Raw genomic sequence first — 18,041 nt, 5'->3', positions numbered from 1 at the left:
AAGGAAATGGCTGCCTAGGAGTGGGGCACCTCAAGTGTTCAGGACTGCGACAGAAGTACGGACGAAGGGATAATGGTGGTGGTGTGTGCAGCCCTAGCCAGTCCTTAAAGGCTGTGTTGAGTGTACTCTCCCAGCTTTATATAAAGATCAAAGCGATCTACTGTGTTTGATGTTTCTTTAAGTCTGCAGGATTGAGGATGCCTTAATTCTTTGTGAAAATACAAGTAGCAATGTTCATGTACTTCTGTGTTGTAGCCTGTATAGCCTGGCAGCTGATTCCAGGAAAAGTTGTGAAGGCAGCCTTTAGACTCTATTTCCTTAATATTTCCGAAAACAAGTTATCTAGCTTATCGTCTCTTATCTAATGCCCTCTGCTCGATGAGGCTGACTGGTGGCGAATGTTGCTAATAGGGAGGAATCTTTGCCTTATCATAGGTAAGCCTGCAGCTAAACTGGCAGTGACTTTTCTGATATACAGGTACGGTACCAGTGGGAGTGACTTTACTTAGTCTGGTAACAGGTCCACTTTATGCACAAGGGTTTTTGGTGCCTCTTTCTCTGTGCATGCATACTTATTTATGTTACATTTATGAAAGACACTAGATTTAGTGTTTTAGTGACTATTGAGGGAGTTACACCTTAATTTAATGAGCGTGTTTGCCTACAATTGTTTAAGAATTTATCACTTTTCACAGAATGTGTGACAGTCAGTTCACAAATATTTCTTCACATGGCAATTCTACTCTGAGAGCATCACACAGTCAAATACATCTTTACGTAAAATAAATCCTTGTCGGCTAATTCGGATTCCATAAGTATTTTTGGGACAGCCAACTTAATAAGAAACTGGCTTTATCCCAGATGACACATTTAACTAACACAATCAGCAAACAGTTGTTCGTTTTTTTAATAAGTACATAGATATGTTAAAGTATTAAGTGATTATAGGATGCTTTAGTGATAGTTCTATTTGTTGTTACCATAAGGGTCAAAGTCTTACCACTGGTGCAGACAGCCATACTATAAATGTTCTCTGAGCAATTCTCAAGTAGGCAATGTAGTGACCTCTTTTAACAGTCAAACATGTTCGGTATAAAGGCAAACAGTGAAGGCAAAAATAGGGAGATCAGTGAATGTTAGAGACCTTTCTATTACAAGGAAAAATAAGTTGAGCAGGGGGGTTTCGCGACAAGCCACAAGGCAAATAACGGTCTAACCTGGAGCAAATGTAGTCCTTTGATGAAGAGTAAGCTGATATTGCACTGATTGTGATTTCGAGAATACGTCAAGTTTGTTCCTTTCTTTTTTTCTCTGAAAGTGTTTTAGGACATCAGAGGGGACTTACTGGACCTTAGGTATCTTGTAGGCATTTAGCATGGGACAATTGTATTAGGTAGTTCACAATTCTGACACCATTATGATGGGCACAAAATAATTTGAATGTTTCTCAGCGCCCACCATGCTTTGAACGACTTGGTCAAATGCTTTTACAACACCCACCCCAAAGGAGGTGGCTATAAGAATTGTGTCACAAATCCGCAACACCACAGGACTGCCAAGAGGGAAGCGTGGGGATTGTGCATAACCAGGACTGGTGGACTGTGCCCTCTGAACACAATCCTCTCCTTTATTCACAGACGGACACCTGGATTTATGAGCCAAGTACATCCCAGGACGTCGATATCCCCTTTGACGAGGACAGCGCCTTTAAGGGAGATACTTTTGCTGACAGCCCCACCCTAAGGACTGACGCCACTCCCCCGAGGCCAATCCCTGGACTGCAGGGACGAGGGAGCAAGCGTCTTAAACCCAGAAGAGAGCAGGAGGCACGCTGGAACGCCCCAGAGAGGACATCAGAAACGCCCGAAGAAGACTCCCTGCAACGTGACCGAAACCCGAAGGGAACCCAGAGGACCGGCGAGCCAGGAGGCCAACGTCAAGACGCTACGCTCCGCCACGCTCCCGGCGGAGCGTGGCTCTCCCAGGTACGGGAGCGGTTTGCGGGTTGGGAGGAGGGAGAAAACCAGTCGGTAGTGTGTTCGCCTCCTCTTTCAAAGCTACGGGTGTCTTTTTTTTTCTTTCTTATCCACACAGGCACACGTCTTTAGATGACTGAAGAGCACTGGTGGCCACTCTCTTCCTTTACCCCTTGTCAGGATCAAGAATTGGCCCTAATATATGCCACTCGTCTCTTGTTTTTTGTTTTCTGTGTTTCGAGAATCTACTTGCAAAGAAGGAAGACACAGAAGGTGACGGGAGCTTCTATACCCGATCCGGGACTGGATAAGAGGAATTGTCCACCCCTATTATTGCTGTGATTTCTGGATCTCTGACTACTTGCGATATACAGGTCCATGATGTCAAATAAACCACGTTATAGACGAGAAGGAGTGGACCTTGCTTTATTCCCTTTGCTGTAGTCTGAGTCACGCCAACCACCCCAACTGTTACAAATTCTTTCTGTTCTCTAGGCATATTGGAGTTTTTTGACAACATTGTATTTCTCCAGATTAATTCAAACCTTGTTTGTAGTGAGCTCTCCATTTTGGACCTGGATGTTTTCAAGTTGTTTTTTTTAAATTACAAGGGCAGTGTGGTAATCGTTCGACAATCCAGCTTTAACTTTTACATACATGTCTTTCTTCTAGAGGTTAAAAAACTGCATGGTCTAACTGTGGTTTACCGGTCTAGTCTAGATACTCATGGATTTATAAGTTAATATGTTTGATAGAGGACTCCTCTCTCCTTTAAAAGTGTGTTTTGCAAGGTGTCAGAGTTCATGCTTTCTCAACCTTATGAGATCAACTGGCTGATGCCTCATGGTTGCATAAGCTCCTGGTGATTCAGACAACACAAATCTAGCTTTGAAGCAACAATTGCTGTACAAAAGAGATGAGTAAAGGGATGCAGACAGGTTCATGATCTAGGGGTGTTACAAGTGGGTGAGGTGTTCCTTGAAAAGGATTTGGTGTGAGAAAGTGTTCCTGATTCTTCAAGTGTATCAGGAGGACTGGTGTCTTGTCTTCTCTTTCCTGAACTTTCTTGTCAAAAGTATGACAAGGTTGCTGCTGTGTTCGTTGTCCACCAAGGGTGTTGTTGAATAGAATCCTAGGAATTATCACAGAGAAAGGCTGAGGGTTGAAACCATCAAGGTTCATTGATGAGTCAGTCCTGTGTGCATTTCCTTCAGTTGTCACCAACAGTGAGTATGACCTTAATCTTCATGCAATTGATCTTCAGGCACATTTAAGCCTGGACGGTAGCAGGGCGATATTTTAGTCAGGTGACAACATTTTCTGATGGGACTTTCAGGAGACGTTGAGCGCCATACTGGGGAATCATGATCTCCACGTCCATGAAGAACAATGCCAGAGGTTTGATATAGTACCGGAGAAGAATGGAACACCAGCAAACTCCACATATCATGGGATGTTAAATCTGGAAAAGCGGGGCTCTGTACCATAGGTAGCAAGCAAACCATTTAAAGCTAAAAAACAATGCATCTTATTCTCACACAGTGGGTTCTGAATAGGGTTTAACTACCATTGGTGTTAGAAATATCCACCATTATTGAGGCCAGGGTTGTAGTTGTTGGTATTCAGGAGTAGAGAAGTTGTTGATGATCATGATGGTGGCTGTGTTGGAGTTGCAGTGCGGCCTGACTCTGAGATAGTGGTCTTGGAGGTCCATATTGTTCTTCATTCTTCCATCTTGCAACTGGGTTTCTGAAGATCCTACCAAGGAATAGTAGGTTTGTAATAGATTGGTAGTTTGCGAGATGATCAGAGTCTTGAGGGAGTTGGAAAAGATGCCTTTGGAGAAGGAAACCATGATGATGTTGATGGCATTACAGTAGAAGAAAGCAATAAATAAGGACCTTAGCAGCCATTATATATTGATCATTGAGGAAAGTGGATAAGTATGGATGTTCAACCAGCACCATGTTTTCCCTCCACTGCAAGGACATTCTCAGTTGTACTGGGTGACTTTCCTACATGATGTACAAGACCTATATTGCTGGAATGCTGAGGTCCTTTAATCACAATGTTTAATTTAGCTGCCTAGTACCATACTTGCTCTAACCAGAGGGCTGTCTTCAGGGAACTGATGTTGCTTCAGGCTTTCTTAAAGTCTACTAAAGGGAACCATTATCGTTGGTGTTGGTGTAGACATCATTTTAAGTCCAATTACTTTTATAGTTCAGGTTCTCATTTGTAGTTGGTCTTCATCTTGTTTTTTGTGTTTGTATCTTTTAGACGATTAGTCTGTTTTATTGACATCTTGATGCATTTGAGAACTGTTTATTTCTGGCATTACAGGAGCTTAGTTTAGTCCTTTAGGAGACAGGAAGTGAAGCTTATGCGTTCTTTGCAATGTCTGTTAGGTGTTTCTTCATACATTTTGATAGCTTTTTAACGACGCATAAAAGTTATTTTTGTAAACCACGTACAAGCTTACTTTCAAATTCTCAGACCAGTACAATAGACCTGTACAGAAAACTCTTTGTTTTTCTTCTAAGAGGTATCGACAAATGGTTGTTGCTCAATTTAGAACAATTGCTCCCCATAATTTATGTCATAGTTTATGCATTCCTTCCAAGCACTCTGTGATTTTTTCTTACCCCCTGTTTAGGATATCAATTGATTTTTTTTAATTTTCTGGTAAATATTAGTCTGTTTTTTCGGAATGGGGCAAGGTTCCTTTAGACACTAAAAGTTGTATGATTCTTGCTTTAACCTAATAAGTGGGAGGTTTTCGCTTTATGCATGAAAGTGTTTATTTTTGCTTGCACAGATTGTTGCACTGATTTGTATATAAGTCCTTAGTGCACACGGTTGTTTCTAAAGTTGTTGATTAGAGTATGTTAAACAGATCTCTGACGTTTGTATGTTGTTTTGTCAAAAGTTACTTTATATCGGGAGACATACAGGTTTGTCATGCAGGGTTTACTAGCGTGGGGTTGCAGTACTGATCCAATGGAGGGTCCCATATACAAACATCAAGTCATGGCCTGACCCCTTGGGTCGCTACATCATCATCACCGGTACAATATTCGGTGATCAAATTGTAATAGGCAGTATATAAGCGCCCCGCCACTATTGGAAACACTTACAGAGCGACTGACTGGGATCATCTTGGAAATACCTAAAGGCCTCTCAATAATAGGCGGCGACTGGAACGATGTTGTAAATGTAACCCAAGATAGATGGCAACGACATGGGTGGAAGGGGACGTTACGTGTAACACAACCACAATCGTTGGTAAGCACCATGGTTTGGGTGGATACATGGTGGCACCTCTACCCCACCGCACAAAGCTTCACATACTATTTGACAGTTCACGACTCGTTTTCCCACCTTGACTATATTGTTATATTGGCAAGCTATTATTACAGAATAGTGATGGCGGACATATTGTCTAGGGGCTTGTCACTCCCCTGTAGTGTTGGAGCTGATGCTAGGGGTAGCACGCCCCCTTTCAGCTGCCGAATGTCTACGTGGCATCTGCATGACCCGATATACAAGAGACACATGCACCAAGCCATCATAGATTACGTCAATCTTAATCTAGGCACAGTGGATTCGGCAGACACCATTTGGGAGGCTATGAAACCAACTATTAGAAGAATTGATACATCCTTTACCTGGCCCAGCATGAGAAACGTTGGGAGGCGTTGATCCAAACTGAGGCACAGCTCATAGATCTAGAGGATCACAGTAGGGGGGGAGGGTGGGAAGCAGATACGCAGACAACTGATTAAGCTACAGCAAACATATACTAACACATTGTGGAACAAGGCCAGGAAGGTGTGGTTGGCCTCCCGCAGCAGAATTTATCAATGGGGGATAAGTCAAATTCTCTTCTACATCATCTGTGTCAACATGTGCTTCACCAACCAGCCACGCCCGGAAATCCGGACACAGATGGCCAAATTCTCACAGACCCGGTCCATTTTGCATCTAGCTTTGCAGCCTATTATGCAGAGCTATACGCCCCTCGAGATGCACTGCCAGAATCCACGATAAAGCGATTTCTGGCCAATCTGCCCCCATAGACTCTCACAGATTCGGTGCATGCAGATCTAGATGCCCCCCGACGAGTGAAGAACTAGGCGCCACTTTGGTTGACTTGCGCACAAGTAAAGCGCCGGCCCTAGCAGCTTTCCATGCAAATTCTATAAGATCTTTCAGTCCCAGCTTGTAACACATTATCATGCAGTAATAGATGAAGTGTTGGAGGGTGGCAGGCTCCCACTGGATTGGCGACACGCCGAAATTGCGGTTTTCCTTTAACCTGTCAGACCTCCCGACCAGCATGCGTCATACCTCCCCATCTCGCTTTTAAAGGTTGAGGCAAAATTGTTGGCCAAGGCCCTCGCAAACTGTCTCATGCCACACATGGTAGATTTGGTAAACCCGGACCAGAAAGGTTTTATGCCCCATCGAGCTACTCAACACAACATTTGACGTGCTCTTAACGCAGTGGCAACAATTGATCATCTGGAAGGCCCAGTAGCGCTATTACTGGCAGACATTGATAAAGCATTTGATTTGCTGGGTTGGACATATTTATTCGCCCTTCTGTCACAACTTAATATCAGGCCACGGTTTCTTTCATACATCCGGCTATTGTATACAGATCTCACTGCCTTGGATAAAGTGGCGGGTGCGGTCTCTGACCCCCTTCTCTATGGGACGCGGTACTCGTCAGGGATGCACCCTATGCCCATATTTATTTGGCTTGCCATGGAGCCCTTGGCCTCCTGGGTCAGAATAGATGCACAGATTAAGGGTTTCGAGTGGACGTGAGGGATTTCAGATCGATTCTCCTTATATATGGACGATGTTCTTTTCTTTCTCTTGGAATCCGGTCGGTCTAGACCTCGGCTGCTCCGCATAATGCAAATATTTGGACAAACCTCTGGCCTATACCTGAACAGCTGCAAATCTATATTGTATAGCAGAAAACAACAAGGGCAATCTATATTGTGGCACCGGCGAGGGAATTCTGAAATGGGAACCTGGGCAGAGGAGGTAACGCTTGCCACAAAGGGGTTTAAATATCTTCGGGTATATCTATCTTCCTGTCCGTTTATTTCATGGGAGAGGAATATCGTCCCCATATGGACGTGCACCCAAGCTGAAAGCCTGCCTCTCTCGGTTCTCAGGAGGTCAGCAATTTTCAAGATGGTGTCACTCACCCACCTCTTATCAGATGCAAAATTACCCCTTTCGGATCCCACCCAGTGATTCCGCCAAATTTACTCAAGATTGAGCCGTTTCCTTGGGGCTGATCAGACTGCTAGAGTTGCGCTTAAAATTTGCTTTCAGTCCACATACTGTCAGGGGATAGCAACCCCTGATATTCAGTCGTACTACGCAGCGGCAATTCTTTTGGTCTTGAATGATTGGCGGTATGGGAACGGATGTGACCCAGCCTATCATGTAGAAAAGTGGCTGATGGGGGAAGTGCTGCCTCATACACTCCTATATAAAACACACGTACTTCGAGGCCTCCCGCCTGCTACCCAGGTGGTCATTGAGGTGTGGAAGGGCTCATTGAGCAGGATGGGATGGTGGGGTCAACTGACAAGAGAGATGCTCCTATGGCAGAATGGTCTTCTACCCCAGCTGGCCACCTTGTTGGGATTTCAAGGTTGGGACGCCATCGGCATCTCTACTGTAGGCAATGTCATGCAAGGCACTACCCTGAAATCCTTCCAAGAGTTTAGGGAAGAATTTAATATGCCACATACACAATCCTATAAATATTTACAATTCTGCCATGCTCTGTCCTCGTAAATTACGCACTTGGACTCCCTGCTGGAGTTTAACCCAATTGAGGCAAAGGTCTTCATGGGCGACCTGGGAGACCATAAGATCTCAAAGATCTATCAATTCCTAGTGACGATTCTCCCCACCACATTAGACTGCCTCAGAGATAAATGGCAGACAGAGCTGGGTCCGCTCGACATCGACAATTGGACGGTAGCATTAGAATCCCCACGGGGCGCTGCAATAGCCTCCCATTTACGACTTATTCAATTTAAATATATACATTGCACCTATTTTACTAGGTACAGATTATGGAGTGCGGGACTGATACTTTCCCCTACGTGTCTCCGCTTCGGCGAAGGCACCTTCATCCACACAGTGTGGCAATGCACTGCTCTCACTAGATTTTTGTCGAGGTGTTACGACCTGCCTGTCTGAAGTATTGGGCTGGGATATACCCCTCTCGCTTAAACTTGTTTTACTACATATCACAGAAGACATAGGGGGAAAACGATACAAAAGACATATGCTATTCCTGGGTCTTACCCTAGGCCAAGAGAGACATAGCGAAGGCGTGGAAGGCCCAGGCTCTGCCGGGGCTGGGTGGCTGGAAGGCAGGCCTGGATTGGTGTACGGGCCAACAGAAACCTATATTCAAGGCACGGGCTGCCCACAGAAACACCCGAAAATCTGGAAACGCTAGGCTGATTATGGAGGCCTCATTTTAGAACACTCCCCACATCCAACTATAGACGCAGGAACATTGTGATAATCATAGATGTATAATAAGGATGGTAACGTGGACTAAATCATGCCTAGGTAGATTTGATGAAAGCGATGGCTGGATTATTAGTATGTTCCTGTCACTGAAAGTTATAACGTTCAGAGCCGATGTTTTTAGGCTCGCTATGTTTTCATTATGTTATTTTATTACATTGAAAGTCATCAGACTTGCTACTGTATATCTGGCTATTATACCCAAGAACTATTTTGTAAAAAATGAAGTAGTTTTGCCTGCTGACCTAATAAAAATGTACCTTGGACGGATGAGGGACTGGTTTACAAGGATTCAAACCTGTGATTTCTTGAGATTTCTGAAAAGACAGTATTTGTCCAACAAGTTATTCTATGACTCTTTCAAAGCTACCCATGTTAAATTCATTTTTACTAGATACTACATTATTCTTACACGCCAAATATTCTCGTCTAAACAATGAGTCGTGTAGGTTTATCAAAAATTCACTTCATGCTAATGCTTGCTTACCACCGTAGACTTTCACCTTCCGCCATTTTATGAATATTACGATAGCTATAAGAACCACAACAGGAATTATTATTAGGGTGGTGATGAGAACGAATGAAACTCTGCTCTCAGTCTGTTCCGCAGTCTTCTGTTTTTCCTGCTGCTTCTGCACCTTTTCCACATCTTCTGTCAACTTCGGTTTGTTTCTCACTCCAGTTTCGAAAATCTCTGTTTCTTCGCAACAAAAAATTGGAGTAAATTAGTCTAGGTACAGATTCCAAAGATCTTTTACACAAATAGAGTTGGTGTATGAATACAAACAAACACAATCATAACTTTTTAAATCTGTCTAAACATATTATTCTTTGCTAGTTAGCAACAGTTCCAATGGCCCAGGTATTATTTTAAAATAGCAGTTGTCAATCATCTTTTGAGCACTATTTCATCAACTTCCAAGGAGTTCTCTCTATTTGAACATCCTTGGTATAAATGTTTTCTTAGTTTTTAAATATCTGATTTAATTGTATGTGTATTATCAAACTAGATGAATTTTATTTAATAGCCTTGCTAAACTCTATTATTATTAGGGTAATGAAACAATTTTTTCAATGAGAATTTGCTGAAACAAATACAGACAATTTTATCGAAACAAGTTAGTCCAGTTTTAAAGATATTTTTTCCAACAGTACATTGTTTTATGCAGTTTTATAAAGTGCAAACTCCACCTGAAGGTAGTAAAGCGTTTTACATAAGCACCAGTTTAACACCAGGTCACAATCATTTTTAGCACGAGGAGACTACGTGATTTGCCCAGAATCACAGGATGTTGAGCCAATGCAGAGACCTGAACCTCATTCCAGAGTTCCAAAGTCATCTGTTCTAGCTGTTACGCCACACCCTCTCCCAATGTAATTTAAAATATTCTGCAAAATATAATGCAATGGGGTAAACTCGCGCAGCAGAAGGCTGAAGCAAAATAAATTCAATCAATCCAATAGATTTCCTGGACATATGCCCACTTATATGAGTATGATACTCAACATTGAAGGCTTATGAGTCCAATTTATGATCAGTATGGTAATCTAAAATGACATGCGAGTTCTGCAAGACATTGGCAGGTACTTCTAAAAGGTTCTACACCTGTCCTGGTAACTGCCCAGCATCGAATTGAAGCACACATAGCCAGATTCATAAGGGCATCAGAGCACCTACATTGAACATAAATGTAATATTACACAAGCATGTGAATTAGCATGTTTGAATTGGAGAAGAGACAAAATATGCTGATAGCCTGTACAATCAGAAATTTACGACGAACGTCATTTAATATAATTTTCACTTGACAACTAAGAATCAGGAAAATTGAGTGCCAATATACAAAGCAAACTGTTAATCTTATAACTTCAAAAGGTATAGGATTTACCTGTAATTTCTTGAACCTCTATTCCAGCCTTCTTGACAGATCTGTGCTCTGCTTCTGCAAAATAAAACCGATTCATTAAAGGCAAGCAAGTAGAAAAGAGGTGATTAAGTTATTTCTATGAAGCCTGTATCAAGGGAGGTCCCTAACTGGATGAGGACTGTAAGTAAGTGTTCGATTTTTTTCCGATTTTTTCAGTCACATGGACAACTTAGTAATATCTAACAGGAGATTGTAAATATCCCTTAAACATCGGGACATGGAGTTATTGTCCGCTGTTGAAAGTTGGCCTTCGTAGCCTCTTCGACTCTCAGGGGTAGGTCGAGTACTTAAGCCTGGCTCAAAAGGCGTAGCATTAACGTTGAGCTTAATACAGTCTAAACCGGAATAAAGATGAAATGTTCAGCCCTCGTTATTATTTCATATAAAAAACAACACTTTAAGAACACCTAGATGTGAGAAACTGTGTTATTAATTTGAAACATGTGCCCCTACCAACTTAATAAACATAATCTGCGTAGCTAAAACACAACCCATGAGAATCTCTGTTCACCCCTATTATCTGTGGCACACACAGAAGGCAATTCCCTAGAGAAATGCATACTAAGTTCATGCAGCACTAATAATTGTAAAATCAGGAAAACAACACCATAAAATTCTCAAATCAATTAAAAAATAGGGAAAAATGTAATGAACAAAAAGGCACTAAAACGGTTGACCATTAATAAGGGGAGTTAGAGATAACATATTTTTAATTTTAAGGCAAAAAGTGCCTTGAAAAAGTAAAGTGGCAATTAAAAGTATCAGTTTGCGGTTGACTGTGACATATGCACAATTTTAGGCTGGCTGCAATGAAGCAGAGGTTGGCTGCACCAAGGGTGTTACACCTCAATGTTTTAACTTGGGACCAGTGGAGCAAGGGTCAAAGCTGACACTGAATTACGAGCACAAGTGTGAAACCCCCACATGCATCAACCTATTTAGGAAGTGCAAACGGTGCGAATCGGTAAATTCGGCCGTTTGCGCTTCCTAAAGACGTTTTTGGGATGCATGAAACATTTTTTCAAAAATCGTTTTTTTGCATTTCCTAAAAATGAGAATGCATTTAAGGAATCGCATTTGTGCGATTCCTTAAATGCAATGCATCATTTTTTTTAAAAATGCGAATTTTGAAATAGGAAGTGCAACTTAACATGAGGTTGACCCTCGTGTTAATTTGCAAAATTGTTTCAAAAAGCACAAAAATGCATTTTGAAAAGTGTCATGTTACAGACACACATGTCCTTAGGACATGTGTGTGTGAAGCATGCACTTTAAAATACATTTCCGAAGTGCAGGGGGGGGGGGTCCTTTGGACCCCCCTCTGCACCCTTGCAATGCATCAACAAATTGCGATTTCCTAAAAAAAGAAATGCAAAACGGCATTGATTCCTATGGGCCTCTAGGCCCATAGGAATCAATGTAATGCCATTCCTTAATTGCGATTCGCAATTAAGGAATCGCAAATTCCGAAATTTAAGAAATCCTAAAACATTTTAGGATTTCTTGATGCATAGGATGTTGCAATTCCTAAATAGCGATTCCTTAATTTTCGCTATTTAGGAAATGCAAAATCCTAGATTGATGCATGTGGCCGAATATGTATAAATATATATTTTCACTGAAATAAACACAAGTTTCAGAGACGTTATAGTTAGGAATTTGCATTTAAAAAAACCTTAGAAAATCATAGAAAAAAACAAAAGGTTACAGGGACATTATAGTTAGGCTGACATGTCACTCACACAAAACCAGAGAAATTCAGCTGATAATGCGCAAAAGGTTGGATGTATAGTTAATGTACATCCAACCTTTCGCGCATTATCAGTGTTGCTGTTTGAAATTTCTTCCCTTTTTGCTTTAAATCAAGTTGTCAGAGCTCACCTACCCTACGCCATTAACAAGGCTGACTGTAACAATGTCCCGAAACCAGACCGTTTTAATATATTTCCACTTGTACTTTTCAGTGCATGACTATGTTATGATAGCATTTTGTTCAACCATTTCAACCACTTCCATTGCTCATTTCTTCTCCTTTTATCATCCTTCACATGAGAAAGATCTACGGTTAGATCGTGCTCCGCCACAATTTTTAAACATTTCTTTATTACCACTTGTACCAGTAGGGTTTCCACTTTGTAGCGAACAACATTTTTTTGCGTGCACTGTCAAATCATCCACCTTTTCACTCACCTTTTTGCTCCATTATTCACTCATGATATGTTTTCAATATTTCATAAATGTGTACATTCCTTGTTCCTTTGATTATATTATTTACAGCCCTGAAGAGTCACAGGCTTGGTCCTGTAGACGAAACACGTGTCGGCTGGCGTAGTTTTTACGTATATGAAGAATTCCATCCATATAAATAACTGATTTTTGAATCACCGGTGTCACCTTGCTTTTAAATACCCAAGAGTATCTTTACAGTTTATGATAAAACGTGTGCCCATTATTTGTTGTACAATTGTTTTGTGTTACAGGCTTTCTGCCCCTAACTCATTTAGAGGTTTTGGGTCTTCCTCTACACTGGCTGCACCGTTAATTTAACTTGTCCATACCTATACCCTCCTCCAATAACTCATTACTGCCTAAGTGCCATTGTCCTGCTCCCTTCTAAACCCACCGCAGAAGTACAGTAATTCAGAACTATAATGTCCCTGAAACCTTAGGCTTTTTCGGAGAATTTCCAAGGTTTTTAAAAAAAAATTATTTATTAAAAGATATTTGTAACTATTTTTTTCAGTTTTTTTGTACGATTTTCTATATATTTTTAAAAACTTTAAAAATAATTATAATCACTTCTTATTACTAAATTATAATATTGTTTTATTGTTCCTAATTTTGTAGAGTATGATATTATATGACAGAATTATGAACAGAAAAAGAAAATTTGTATTTAATATCTCAGGGTAATTTTTTTGACAGTTTTTTGCTAAATTTATTTTTTATCATTGCTTTAAAAGTATAACAAATGTATTGTCTCATTATAATGAATATCTTCTTTGTATATATTTTTTTATTTACAAAAAAGGGTTGCGCACTGATTGCGAACCTACATGGTTAGTGTGCGGATCTGTTATACGAATGTCAGTATAAAATACATATTTAGAACAAATTAATATATTTTTTTAATGAAGAGGTTTATTACGGCGTGTAAAATAATTTGTATTATAGAAGTTATAAATTTGTTTTAAACAGATTTTTAAGGACGCAACGGTATTGCGCACAAGTCGCGGATCTGCGCGTTCGGTGCGTGAATCTGTTATACGCATGTAAATCTAAAATACATACTTACACTGAAATAATATATTTGTTAAGAGGTTTATTATTGAATATAAAACATTGGTATTAAAGTACTTGTAAAATAGTTTTAAGATCTTTAAAACACATTTTTATGTACGCTGCACCATCGCACACTGAGCCGCGAAGGAGTTGCGAACCCCGCCAGCACGTATTTCAAGGATCGCGTAGGGGTCGCGACTTCGGCGTAATTTTAAAAGTATGAAACAACAATGTTGCAAGTTTAAATATCTGTTTCGCTTAAAGACTTTCCACTAAAATAGTTTAAAACACAATTTACAAATAGCAATTTATATTTAAAATTTAATTTAGCACATTTTATGGGTGCGTGACGTATACGTGATTGGTGCGCGACTACATGTGACATGGAAAGAAAGCTTTCTATACGTTAAAAAGGTTTTCATTCTTTTAGAGGGAGGATCCAATACGTGTTCTTTTACTCTTATTTTGGGTGTGTCTGCATGTGTAGATAGCTTTTTTGTAAGCTCTACTTAATTTTTATATTTCTGGTGTTTTGACCAATTAATATCTTAAAATGGCATCTTCACATCCAGAAGAAGAGCAGCTGGAGGAGATTGAAGAAATTGAAGAGCCGATCAAAAAACATAAGGAGAGCATTTTCTGGGCCTTTATTACCGTGCCAGAGGGTGAAAAAAAGGTAATTGCTCTGAAAGTCACCTGTTACATATGACACCAAGTTCTCTCTAGTAGATTGGAGAAAAAATATTCTTGTAGCACATCGTCTATGAAAAAACATCTTGAGACGATGCACCCAACTTGTCTTGCGCAAGAAGTGATGGCTCGGGAGAAGAGAGAGAAAGCTGCAACAGTTGACGGAAATCAACCATCAACATCGGCTGGAGCTGTTCTTACCACTCCTCAACCCCGGATCTTCCCCGAACTGCCCGATGCAGGAATACATTGCAGGAAGTGTTTAACTACTCTCTGCGTTGGAGAACTTTCAAATGATGCCATCATCAAACTTTTCAAAACACGTAAGTGTAAATTTTATTTTATTTTTTAACCTTGCGTTTCTTTGTTCTTTAGAAACACTAATGTTGGACTTCAAACTTTTTTTCACTTTAAAAAGTCAAAAACACCAACCAAAAAAATTGTTAGAAAATACTAAAAAGCTCACAAAAAGTGAGATGTGGGTCCAGGGCGCACTGTGTCACTAGATGAGCAAAAGAATGATGGATTTAACCCTGATCTCTTGACTTGTGATGAACGTTTTAATTTGTTCAGCATTCCGTCCATCAATTGTGTGTCTTTTGCTTTTTTGCCCTAAGTGCGCCGAGTATGCCCAGACGTGGGTCCCAGGCTCACTGTGCCACTGGATTCAAGCTACCCTGGCTGATGAGGGGGTGAAGCCCCGAAACCGGTCCTAGGATAATTTTTTCTGGTCAAGGGAGGACCTGACATGGTAGTTCGGGCTGGACTGTTCCCATGAGGCACAGGGTCAAGACTGATTTGCATATGGCCAGGTCTAAACTGGGGTGGCATGGTGAGTAAAAAAATTATGGATTTAACCCAGATCTCTTGACTGGGGGTGAATGTTTTGATTTGTTCAACATTCCGTCCATCAGTTGTGTCTTTTGAGTGCAAAAGTACTGCCTGAGTGAATGTATGAGTGCATGGGTACTGCATGAGTAAATGGTTCAGTTTGAAGGACAGTGCCTGAGTAATTGGATGAGTGCATGGGTAGTGTCTGGGTGATTCGGTGAGTGCATTATTACTGCCTGAGTGATTGCATGCATGCATGAGTAGTGACTGAGTGAATGGTTGAGTGCAAGCATAGTGCCTGAGAGACTGGATGACTGCATGGGTAGTGCCTGAGTGAATGGATTAGTGCATGGCTCATCCAGTGAGTACATGGGTAGTGCCTGGGTGAATGGATGAGTGCATGGCTAATGTCTCGATGACTGTAGGAGTCCATGCGCAGTGTGTGAGTAAATGTATGAGTGCATGGGTAGTGTCTGAGTGAATAGTTGAGTACAGGGGTAGTGCCAGGGTAATTGCATGAATGCATGGATAGTACCTGGGTGAATGAATGAGTGTATGGGTAGTCTCTGGGTGATTGGATGAGTGCATGCATAGTGTCTGTTTGGTTTCATGAGTGCATTGGTAGTCCCTGGTTAATTCCATGAGTGCATAGGTAGTGCCATGGTGAATAGAGGAGAGCATTGGTACTGCCTAGGTGAATGTTTGAGTGTATGGGTGGTTGGAACAGTGCAAGAGTAGTGTCTGGGTGACTGAATGAGAGCATTAGAAGTATCTGGATGGTTGAATGGCTGTATGCATAGTACCTGAATGAATGAGTGCAAGGAAAGGGTCTGAATGATTGAATGAAAGCATGGGTTGTGCCGTATACAGTAGATTCTATCCATTAAAACCTACTTCTATTAGCTCTATTATATATCTTAAAATAATTCTTCAAATGAGAAGATACATCATACTTACAAAACTGTAAAATTTAAAAATATAATAAAAAGCACTTTCAATAACCAAATGTTCTGCATAAGGAGGACACAGTGATCTATACATCGTCTTGTATGCACATTTCGAAAACACGTGGTGTGAAACAGACGTATCCAGTATGTGTAGGCTTCCACATGTATTCTGACATGTGCTGTACATCTGTTGACTAACTTCAAAACTATGCAGTTTATCATACAGGTGCACAAATCTTATCAGTTCTACTACAGTATTGAGTCACACAAGCAGACATCTGTTATCTAAGTATGTGTCCGAGAAGTCCTTGGATAGAGATGTTAATACACACCTGCCCTGTATAATGAGGAGTAAATAACTTGCAATAAAAGTACTTTTATTGGTTTTTGCACCTTTGTAAAAAGAAAGTGTGATACTGCTCCTCGGAAATATGATGATAGTATTCAAATATACTAAAGGATGTTTATCTTAGAAACAAATAATTTAGAAAAAAATTAAAATACGGGTTATCATGCATATTGTATTATGTATTCTTACCTTTCAAGTAATTTCTATACATCATTCAGTAAATCTATTTTAGAGTAGTAATATCATAAACAGTATTAAAACTGTTTTCAAACTTCAACAGTAGCTACTATAAAGAAGCAATGGTATTTAATGATAATATATTAGAGAAATTATAATATATTTTTGAGAACACTAAATTAATTTAGAATTACTTCACATTCTCAGTTTTCTTAAAAATAGATATCTTCATTAATGAAATGCTCAGTACTGGGAGCATGCTTCCATTCACCAGTGAAAGTTTCACAAAAGTTACTTCTATTAACAAGTCTCTTTCTTTTGAATTTCTCCTTCATAAACACCATTTTTTTATCCAATGTTGTCATTCTCTATAATGCTATATACATAATTTTTGTTTTATTTCAAAAGCTTTATCTAGCACACTTTCAATCTGTTAGTTTTTCTTATAAGCTGCTGATTTCTTTTATATTCTTTACAATCTTTCAATACATTTTTCATTACTCTACTTCTGAACATTCTCCTCCTTATATCTTTATGTTCTTTTAGCCTTCTTGTAATATGCATGGTTTTCCCATAAAATGATTTTCTTTTATCATATCCTTTTTTTCTTTCCTTCTCATTTGTTGTAAAACTTTTCCTTTCAACATTTTCAAACAGTTTTAAACTCTGTAAAACTCTTTTAACAAACTGTTTAGTTCTTTTACCAGAAGACTTTTTTTCCCTGTCTAACGTGTTGTGCTCATGCGAAGTAGCCTAATCACTAATACCCCAGCCAACATGTCCCAAACCTCAGAGGGGTGCAGAAAGAGGCAAGAGAGGTGCAGAAAGAGGCAAGAGAGGTGCAGAAAGAGGCAAAAGGGGTGCAGAAAGAGGCAAGAGGGGTACAGAGAAAAGCAAGACAAGTTCTGAAAGAAGCAACAGAGGTGCAGAAATAGGCAAGAGTAGTCCAGAAAGAGGCAAGAGAGGTGCATAGAGGCACAAGAGTTGCAGAAAGAGGAAAGAGGGGAGCAGAAAGAGGCAAGACAAGTGCAGAAAGAAGCAACAGAGGTGCAGAAAGAAGCAACAGAGGTGCAGAAAGAAGCAATAGAGGTGCAGAAAGATGCAAGAGAAGTGCAGAAAGGGATGAGATGGGTACAGAAAGAGGCAAGTTGGTGCTGAAAGAGGTAACAGAAGTACAGAAAGAGGCAAGAGAGGTGCCGAAAGAGGCATGAGAAGTGCAGAAAGAGGAAGAAAGGCACAGAAAGAGGAAGAAAGGTACCGAAGGAGTCACTGGAATACAGAACGA

General features: G+C 40.4%; 1 protein-coding gene across 5 annotated transcripts in view; it reads right to left on the bottom strand.

Moving 5' to 3' along the window:
* The window catches only part of PAM (peptidylglycine alpha-amidating monooxygenase), a 1,271,905-nt gene that overhangs the window by 55,617 nt on the left and 1,198,247 nt on the right, over positions 1–18,041 (bottom strand). For 3 of the 5 annotated variants that reach the window (XM_086960973.1, XM_086960971.1, XM_086960974.1), the window contains 2 exons: positions 10,442–10,495; positions 9,040–9,252 (listed from right to left, as the gene is read on the bottom strand). The exons of the other annotated variants lie outside the window; for them this stretch is intronic. In XM_086960973.1, coding sequence (XP_086817099.1) covers positions 9,040–9,252; positions 10,442–10,495 — 267 coding nt within the window. The remainder of the gene's footprint in view (positions 1–9,039; positions 9,253–10,441; positions 10,496–18,041) is intronic. 5 annotated transcript variants of the gene reach the window in all.

The sequence above is a fragment of the Lissotriton vulgaris genome, chromosome 3_1, assembly GCF_964263255.1.
Source record: "Lissotriton vulgaris chromosome 3_1, aLisVul1.2, whole genome shotgun sequence".
Classification (NCBI taxonomy): Eukaryota; Metazoa; Chordata; class Amphibia; order Caudata; family Salamandridae; genus Lissotriton; species Lissotriton vulgaris.
This window is presented reverse-complemented; position numbering and strand designations above follow the sequence as displayed.